Below are 10,019 nucleotides of genomic sequence, written 5' to 3'. Positions count from 1 at the left end.
CTAATGTTATTCAACATCTCGTTCACAGGCTCTTCGCTCACCCAATAAACACAACAAAGCGTCATGATGCTGCTTTTGTGATCGGACAACTTCTCTACGGGCTGAAAACTCGACGTGCCAATTCGCCGCGGTGATTCTGATTGATTGATGAAACTTTGCGTCATAAATTGGAAAGGTAGGACTGGAATTTTTCGAAGAGAATCATTTGCACGGGTGGCGTAACGAGACGAGGCGAAACGCGAAACGCGAAACGCGCGAAACGCGCTGTTTCAGTCTGCAGCGATGCGTTATACACACATATATCAGTGGGGCTAATTTTCTCCGATATAACAATGGCGCCGACGTGATTCCGGAAGACCTGTTAACTTCGGGACAGCTGGTGACACCAGGTAATTGGCAACAGTCCTTCTTGACTGAACGGAGAAGCCGCGTCTCCCCGGAATTTTGCGGATCTCGTATGAAGTCGGTGATGTGCTTGCGTTTGTAACATTAGACGTGATATTATCCCCCCCTCCCCCCCCCCCCCCACCCCCCGAAATGTGAAGGGTGTACGGAAAGCCTTATGGCTCGCAGTTTGGCTGGATGGGGAGAACTGCCGGCGACGCGTGTCACATTTTTATTCGCGACGCGCGGCTGAGTGCATCTCAAACATACGTGCAAATAAATTCGACGCTAGATGTGCCCCGTCAAATACAGTCATCCTGGGCTTCCTTTCGTCGCTCCTCCTCCTCACCCTCCTTCAATCTTCAAGCCACGTGTGCCCAGCATGCGCTGCCAATGCGAGTGTCTCCCGATGATTTTAACGATCTAAGAAATTCCCGATTCTTTGAGGGAACACATTTTGACACGGTGTCGATTGAAACGGATCCACCTAGTTTGCTTGACAGGGGTTGAAAAAGTGGATTTCTATCCTGCGAGTCTTTTTTTCACGTGTACCTCTGCGAGGTTTGCAAAGAAGCCCTTCGATGATCGGTTACCGCGGTTTTCTTACATCTAGAATTTCGAGTTTCTCTTTGGGAATTGATGGAGAAGGGTGAAAGGCGGAGTCGTGATAATTAAGTAACGTCAATTGAGAGAAGGTTCGTAATAAATGCGAGTTAGAACGGGAGAGAAAGAGAGAGAGAGAGAGAGCATATTAGACGGTAGATTGGGAATGGCTTGATTCCGGCAGAGCTCGAAAGGGTTGCGGAGTGAATTCGCGTCGCGGGTCTCCATCAAAGGGCGATTCGCGGGTGTTGGGCGGGGGGTGGCAACGATTTCTAATTAAAAATAAATCCGCTCGGATGTAACAGTTAGCCACTTAGGCGGCGATCACATTAAAATAAATTATTTAAGTTGTAGCAATTTCGCGGGGTCCCCGATGGCTAATATCTGGATAATGGGACGAGGTGGTTTCGCCGGGGGATACGGAAGGCGGGAAAAACCGTTCCAAGACACTGCGCCGCCGGGAAACCGAGGGCTTCTCCACCCTCGCCTCCCCCCTTCCCGTAATTGATAAAGAGGAATGAAATAACTTCTTGACAAATCGCAGTTCGCTACGTGGGCGGAAAATTCGATGACGAAATGCTTCCGCTATACACCCAACATCCTGCATCGATCGCAAATATTGAATCACAGGTTTGCTGCTTCTGTCAACGTTGCCTGGCTATAAGATTTCATCGATACTGTGAGATATTCTTCATCGCTACGACAGGCGGAGACTCGTCATTTTAACTTTGACTTTAACGCGTATCCTCCTATTTCAAAAATCAGTCAATAAAAATAGTGCGCTTTAGCGGCAGAGTTCTAATAAGTGGAGAAAGTGCGCAGTGAAAATGAGGGCGAGGCAAACGAACATTTTCCGCGCCCTCGTCAGAGGCTCCATCTCAAAATCCCGGGAAGCCGAAAGCACATACTTGAGGTCTCACGCGGAATTCCTGGAAAGATTAAGACGCGGAGGTTTCTCGAGAGGATTTGAAGGCGCTCCCTCCCCCCTCCCCCTTCTGCCGCCGCCACCAAGGACTAGAGGGGTGGGGGAATAATTTGGCAGAGGCCTAGAAAAACAGGAGACGGTCACCCCCGCCCTCGTGGCTCGTTTCTCCGGGGGGCTAAGAACGAGGAGCCTGCGGAGCGGGAGGCTCAATTTCAATTTCGAGTCCCGGGGGTGTCGTTGCGAAACGAATATAATTATACGGAATAATTGTGAGGGGTGGGGGTGGACTCGGTGCAGGACGGCGCTTTGACGGCGGTGGCGTCGGTAGGTACACGGAGCTTCCAGTTTCTTCGGCGCCCCCGCCCACAGTCGAAAGATAGCGAGCTGGTGTTTAATGGCTCGAAATTCCTCCCGGCGCGGAATGCCTTGAATGAAAATTAAGTCAAACGTGGACTGAGAGTGGGTACAGTAGACGAGGAGATGCCGAGAGGCGCGAGTTTGCACCCGGACTGGCGATAATCCTTCGCGAGTTTAGCCGGGGGCCGAAACTCGCCGTTGAAACTAGGAAAAAATTTTCCTTTCGACTAATCTTCGCTCTGTTTCTGCGAGCCTCGGGGCGTGGTGTGAATTTCGAAAAGACCGACGCACATCCGCGTCCACGTCTTCGCCTCGTTCAACCCTGCCATACCTCCGAATATCAACCCCCGCCCCCCGCCGCTCGCCAATCCGCCTCCGGATCCGGATGAGAATACAATTTTACGTTGATCATCGGGAATTAGCATAGGAAATTTATGCTCGCTATAAATAACGCGTTTATCGGTGAAATTTATGCGATCTGCCACCGCACCTATCGCTATCTCGTATCTGTGAGCATTATACGCGTACGTACCGATACGTGTATGTATAACACACGCGTTGCACATGTACGCTGGTCTTGTGCACACGCGAAACATGAGAGAGATACCATCTTTCCATATTCCCTGATTATTATCGACTGCATAATTGCACAAAGCTCTTTGATCGCTCGAGTTGTAACGTCGACCACACTTCTGCGGTGATCGAGTCAATTCATTTTTACTTCCACAGCGGCAGAGAAGACGATGAGGAAAAGTTATTTCTGTTCAAACCCCTCGTGCCACTTGTTCCTGAATCAGTGCCGGTAATAACTTTCCTCGCTATTATAAATACCGTCGCGGAAGTATCGTATTTATGTTATACGTATATACCGAATACCTACTCGGGAACTTCATCAAATGATTTTTCACCCCGATAGCACTCGAGATAAATCTCGCGGGTGCGCTGTATCAAATCCTTGAAAATTAACAGCCCTCAGCGGGTATAAATTATGCCGACTGCCTAGACCACAGACGATTTTAGCCAATCGTAAACCAACCCTGGGAGAAATACGTTTAACGATTTGCATTTATATCTATACTGTATATACCCGCCCGCCGTTTTACTGGCATGAAACGTTTTCGGTGTGGCGAACGAAATTAATCACATTTTCTTCCTTCTTTCGGCCACGGCAAGGTGATTGGTGTGGAACACATATTGCGGAAGATCTCAGGATTGAAGATTGAAGCATTCGGTCGCCTCGTAGAATCTCAAAAAATTCATTACACGGGTGTGAAAAATTCCTTACAAGCGTGGATAAATTTTATTCGGAAATATTCGTCGACAGTTTGATTTTAATTTTTGCGGAATGGCTGGTCCCTCGTTCGTATCGACGAAGGCACGAAGGGAACATAGAGCGGGATGGAAAGGAATTTGACAAATTCGTCAAAGCAGAGTAGTTGAATCGAGCGATATCGGGTGGTCCCCTAGGCGTTCGGTTCGTTTGAGCACAGCAAAGCCCCTGCAGAACTCTGTATAAATACTAGGTGGGAACAATGCGCAGCGCAGCGCAGCGCAGCCTGCAGCTGGTGTAGCGTCGTTTGCCCCTCGGAACAACGCGGAGCGAGCGCGTGCATGCGTGTAATCGTTGCATTTTGGCTGCCCGATGCACCCGGGACGCACACACTCGCCTCGTTTGTACGTGTCGCGTACGATATGCAGCCATTTGCATACATATAGGTTCATTATGAATACACCCACTCGACCGTCATCCACCCCATCGAAATAGGCTTGTCGAGGGCCGAACGTCCGTCCGTCCGTCCGTCGCTGGAGGCGGCCGCCGCCCCTCGCCTTCCGCCCCTCGATACAGAGCTCTTATTTCACCCGCGGATTACCCTGCGACCCGGATCAGCTTAAAGTCCGATAGGTAAGTCGCGCCGTGACGTATCGCGCGATTGGACCCCTGTTTCGATCCTTTTGCAATTTGTTGCCCTTCGAGAAGTTTGCCAAGGTCCAACGTGCGAATATCGCTGAGGATTGGATTTTCTCTGATATTTCCTTTTCCCTCTTCTTTGTCTCGCCGACGGATTGTTCAGGTCTGGTATTATTTTCCCGAAAATACGTCAGACTTGATCTCTTTCACAGTCGTACATGAACACGCGATACAAAATGAGAAAGGCAAGTCTTTCCAAGTAACTTACCTGAAAACGCGAATTTCTCAATTCGTATTACACTCAGGAGTTGGAAACGAATAACCGGGAAGATGACGACGAGTGACGTGTGCCGAAAAATGAAAAAATTTTAAACGGCATTGTCCATCGTTTCACTGTTTCCAACTCGACCGGTGTTAGGCACGATGTAAAACGGGGGGGTGCTGGATTTATTCATTGAAGGCAGGTTGTCTGACAAGAGGGACTGTAACCTAACCCAATCCGACCCAACCTGCAAGGCAACGGTGACACGGCTTTTTCATGTATAAATTGTTCATTATAATTGATGAACTTTACACGAACGTGATGTGCTGAGGTAGACAGCGCTAATTCCGATCAGAGGGTGACTCGGATCACTGCGTGCGTGCTGATAAATTGAGGTAACTGTTTCGATTAGCGATGCACGAAAGTGATCGTTGAATCGAGGTTCTTTCAATTACCGTAAAATGTTTCATCTTTCAGTCTGAAGTGGCATTCTAGTAAGAATCCCAAAACAGACTATCGTCCAAAATTTTTGCCCAATCGTGTTGGCAAAGAAGGATGTGAATGTTGAATTTTTTACTTGCAGCAATTTGAAATATCGTTCAATAATACGAGTGCATATGAATTAATTCCCATTGATCTAAGACTCCCGACAGTGAGTTGTCTTCTATTTGAGAAGCAGTTTGGTAGATTGATAGTCGGGCGCAGAAATTAGGAACGTCGATCGTTTACGGTCTAAATGAGCCTTCGTGGCATCGGGCCGCAGCAGCATAACGGGTAGCGAATGGTAATGAGGCATGGAGCAGATGTAACGCGCGGAATACATTAGCGTTTCAATGTTCGACTCGCGGTCTACATCAACCGGAGGTGAATTAGCTGAGCAAAGGTCTCGTATCCAGCTTGAAAAACGGTGGTTAATTTTTTCATCAACTTCCGGCGAATCATCCCCTCACGTGTCCGTGCCGGTATTATAATCGCCCCGCAGGTCGCAGCCGCACGCCTACGTCGACGTCGACGGTGACACGCACACACGCAGTCCTCCCCCTGAACGACGGGGCTGAAGAGGAGGACGGGGAGGCGCAAGCTGGGGTGAGTTGGCGAATCAATGAACGTCGTACTCGGCGATACAACGAGTCACGTGTGGATTAGACGTCCCGCGTAGATATCGCGCCGCGACTCTCTGGTGGACAGGGTAAGGAATTCGGGGGGTGCGGGGCTGCCGACGACGACACCCGGCCGTGAAGAGGTAATTAAAGAATATTCTCTCTCCCGCGAATTTTCCCGAGGTTTTCCCCCACTCCGCGATACCGAGCGCAGCCCGATACAACCCCTAGCCGTCGTCGTGCCGGCGGAGCCCTTCTCACGAACAAAACCGACGCCGTCGCCGTCGACGTCGACGTCGCTGCCACCGCTCGGCGCGCCCTCCAGCAACCGACTCTCGGCTCGTCGCTCGTTCCGACTCCGTGATACATTTCGATACACGTAGAGCTCCGCAGCTGGATATCTCAGTCGTGGTTCTCGGCCGCGCGCGGAAAGAAATCGCGGTTCTGACAGTTTCGTTCCTCCACTCCCACACTCGATGTGTCGCGAAACGTAGGGGGTCCGAGTGTAGAGGACGAGAGTGAAGTGATATCGTGAGTTTTCTCATCTTCGGTTACCCTGCGATCCTCCCCTCGACGGCGGTTGTTGTGACGCGGGCAATACCGGAAACGATCGTATCGGCTAATCGCGATTGTTCGGAGAGTTGCGGATTCTGGTGAAGTTTAGCGGAGCGGTCGACACGCAGGGTGCTCTTCGAGGGTCGAACTGTGCGTGGCGAGTGCGTAGGGCCACGTGAAAGGATCGAGTTCGCGAGGATAGCGTCCTGGGTTTCCCGCTCGCCGAGCGTTGAAGCGCGCACAAACCCCTCGACCCGCGCAGCCCCACGCCGCCCCTGCAACCCCTACACACAACAACCCACGAAGCAACCCCCACTCCGAATCGCACAACAGCCAGAGCGGAAGTACCAGTCAGTCGGCGAGCGACCATCCGACATCACGGTTAGCCTCTCTCTTTGTTCTTGCTCTCGAGGAGAGAAAAGACACGAGTGAGTCGCCGTCGCCGTTTCCGTTTCCAAAACCAGTCGTGGTCGTGTAATCTTGGGCGGTGAACAACCCCCGCTGATCGTTCGTGGAATCGCTCGCTCGCTAGTTTCGGTTAGTTTTCTACTTATCCGTGGTGTCAAGAACCGTCGCTGCACGTGGCCACCGGCCCTCGAGATCCCGCGAAGAGGACACGCGACCTGCTTTTCGTACTTTTATACACCGGTAATGACTCTTCCGATCGCGTCCTCAACGACTTCAAGCCACCCTCTGAGATCTCATCGCGAGTCCCGAATCGCCGGTTAGTTTGACGCGAGTTGAGAGAAAAGTTAACAGTTTTAAAGTAAGTTCACAGTTGTACCAGTATCATCAAGTTTGTTACACGCTACGATTCGACAGCGCAATCGATGACTCGAATCAGGATTTCTCTGAGTCACGACGACTGATCGTTGAACATTCGGAAAACCCACGTCTGAACCTTCCGCTTCGAACCGGCTCATCCGCCGCATCAGCGGGAGCAAGAATCTGTGGATAAATTCTTTAGGGATTCGAATTGATAGTCAGGCAGCTATCGGAAGTCAAAAGTTATACCGAAAGATACGCAAAAGAAGATTTCGAGTGTCACAAGCCTTCGACGTACTCGTTGAAACCGGTCCCGAACTCTGCATAGAACCTTGAACGGCGACAGCCTTGGAAATCAGTCGGCAGAAGACCTTCTCCATTTGTCTCTAAGCACGTGTTACCGGCTTCCGAGGCATCCTCGACCTCGCGCGCGGTCCTCAGCAAGGTTGCAAGGAGAGCTTGCGGTAACGTGTGAAAAGGAAAGACGACCGTGACGCGGGCGGAAGGTCCGAGGGTTCCGCGGGGCCAGAAGAGAGAAGAAAGCCGGAAGCCAGAGGAAGGGGGCGGAGGTGGTGGTCCCGCGGCAAGGGGAACTCGATTTGGGGTGGCCTCGTCACTGCAGGCGACCACCGCCTTGGCTCCGAGTGCACCGGGCCCCGGGCCTGCAGTGGTGGGCTGCCTGGTTGGGGTGTACCCCTGCTCGTCCACGGGGCCCAGGGGCCCCACATCGTCGCAGCTCAGAGCGATCCAGGCGATCCAGGCCGGGCAGCAACCCGGCTGCCGAGCCTGCTGCTGCGGGCACAACAACCCCCCACCACCGCCCCCGCCCCCGCCGCCCCCGGTCCAGCTCACGAGTCAACGGGGCGGCCTGTCGCTGCGGGTAGCGAGGGTGGCATCCACCACCTCCGTCCGAGCCGCCCCCTACGCCCACCCCCAGCACCAGGGACTGGGGCAGGAGTGCAGGTAGGTTCCGGTCCCGGAGGCGCCAGGTTTCACCGCGTGCCCAGGCCCAACGTTGCTTTTCAATTTTTCGTCTGTTTCCGGCTGCCAGGTGTAGGGAGGATACGGGCGCAGTGGGTGGAGGTGGTGCGCACATCCTCGGCAGCCCGATGCTGTTCGTTCCGTTCACGGTGCCCACCTTCCCCGCCGCCTCGCACCAGACCTCGCACCAGAATTCCCACCAGACGAGCCACCAGGTACAGCAACACCAGCAGCAGCTCGGGTCTAACCAGGCCGGGCAGCAGCAGAGCCAGCTGAACCACCTCAACCTTAACCACCTGAACCACATCAACCAGGTCATACCCCAGGGATCCGTTCAGCAGCCGATTCACAGCACGAGCTGTTCCCCACAGCAGCAGGCCGCGACACCAAACAAGGTAAACTTAACACGCGCCAAGTTCGACCTTGTCGTTTCGGAAATGCGGGGGTCGTTCTCATCCTGCCGATGGTCAGCGGCAAAGCGGTATTCTAGGCATTCCGGATCCGGATGCCGATTTCCCCCCTTTCTTCTGCCAGGTATAATAAAACTCCTGGCGCTGGTTCAAGTCAATTTCCTTCACCTAGCAATAACTTTACGCCCGATGTTTCGACCATAGAGGCGAGAGAGTCGGGCATCCGTGCTGACGTTGCCAGAGGACGTGTAGCTCAATTTTCAAACTTTGGCAGTCGTGCAGAGAGAAAGAGAGAGAGTGCGTGACGCGTTGTTTGCTTGGTGTCTCGATCCTCTGGTACCGACCCACGCCGTGCTTGCTCTTAAACCATATTCGCCGGGTACGCGCACTGTTTTCAGGACGAGGGTCCTGGCTCAGAATCACACACACGTACCGCCCTCCTGCACGCCTACGTGCGGCTTGTTGCGTATCAGCTCAAGCCCGGGCGAGTGAGACGGTTACGGTAAACGACACAATAATACGAAGTATACACAAGGAGCTTTTCCCGTCTCGCGAATCACTCCGGCAACCCTCGTCGTTCTATAAATTTATACACACACACGCGTTTTGAGAACTTCCTACAGCAACGTTGTTCCCTAGAATTACACAACGAGGTCTGGTTTAAGCAGCGCCTCTTCAGCTTATGATGAATGAAAAAGCAACCAACAAATCATTCGTTCGTTGCGACGTCACGTTTCGCAATGGAAGGGAAAATCAACCTCCGGCTGTTTTACCATTTGACGCAACATTAAGCGAGGATCAACGCGACGCGGAGCTTCGTCTCTTGGAGAAAATTTGAATATTGATCAAGCCAAGTGTATTCGATGCTGTCATACCTTACACACCCTTTTTCGCTCTTTCTTTTTCTGAAACCCGAACAGTTGCGTGATATAAAAAATATCCTCACCATGAATACATCTCGAGCTTATTCCGACAATAGGCGGCAGCTTGAGCTAATATTCTTCCCTCCGAGGGTGTGGAGGTGGGTTGCTGGGTTGGTTGGTTGGTTGGTTGGTTGGTTGGGAAGGCGAAAGGTATTGTGCGGAGATATGTGAGCGAGAAAAGATCCCACTGGCTGGTTGTACCGGCGGCGGACTCTTTGCGCTCGTGTGGGTCCAAGTGAAACGTGGGTGTGCCAGGGGCGCGTTGGTGTGCTGGTGATGTCGGGGGTAGTGCCGGCGGTGTAGCGGGTGCACTCTTTTGATATTTCAACGGAGCAGACGAGTGGTGTGTCGTAATGAAATCATCTCCAGCGCTTTGATCCTCCCTCCGTGGACCCCAACTCGCCCCTCCAACCCCCTCACCGTCCGGGATGCTTTCCCTTGATACCTTCACAGCCTCCAACTTCCACCGACCCCTTCCTCTCCCTCCCTACACTCGTCCTACACCTGCTCGCGGTCGTCGTCCGAGAACCGGGTTCTTTACTCGATGTATTTTTACCCTGCTGATATACGTTTTCGTTAGCGAGGTCGCCGCAAACGCGAGTACAAGCAGAGTGTATGAAGGTAGTTTTTAATTACCTTGAGCCTGGAACCATCAGAATTTCACTCTTAACCGTTTCCGATTATACATGGATGTACGGCATGTGTGACCGGCTGTATCTAAGCTGTTGAAAATGTTACGCGAAACGAAGCTTTTGCACAACGCGTTACCTTCCTCGCGCTTCTTCCTTCTCTTTATTTTCTTTCATTGCTTTTTATCACCGTTTTATGTTGCTAATTTTTCTTCC

At 52.1% G+C, this 10,019-nt stretch overlaps 1 protein-coding gene across 2 annotated transcripts in view; it reads left to right on the top strand.

Moving 5' to 3' along the window:
• The first annotated feature begins 7,171 nt into the window (after window positions 1-7,171).
• Window positions 7,172-10,019, top strand: part of LOC124413409 (nucleolysin TIAR) — a 264,474-nt gene continuing 261,626 nt past the window's right edge. For both annotated transcript variants that reach the window (XM_046893957.1, XM_046893958.1), the window contains exons 1-2: window positions 7,172-7,823; window positions 7,912-8,236. In XM_046893957.1, coding sequence (XP_046749913.1) covers window positions 7,970-8,236 — 267 coding nt within the window. In that variant the 5' untranslated portion in view covers window positions 7,172-7,823; window positions 7,912-7,969. The remainder of the gene's footprint in view (window positions 7,824-7,911; window positions 8,237-10,019) is intronic.

The sequence above is a fragment of the Diprion similis genome, chromosome 12, assembly GCF_021155765.1.
Source record: "Diprion similis isolate iyDipSimi1 chromosome 12, iyDipSimi1.1, whole genome shotgun sequence".
Lineage (NCBI taxonomy): Eukaryota > Metazoa > Arthropoda > Insecta > Hymenoptera > Diprionidae > Diprion > Diprion similis.
Note: the sequence above shows the minus strand (reverse complement) of the source record. Positions and strands in the feature narration are given on the sequence as shown.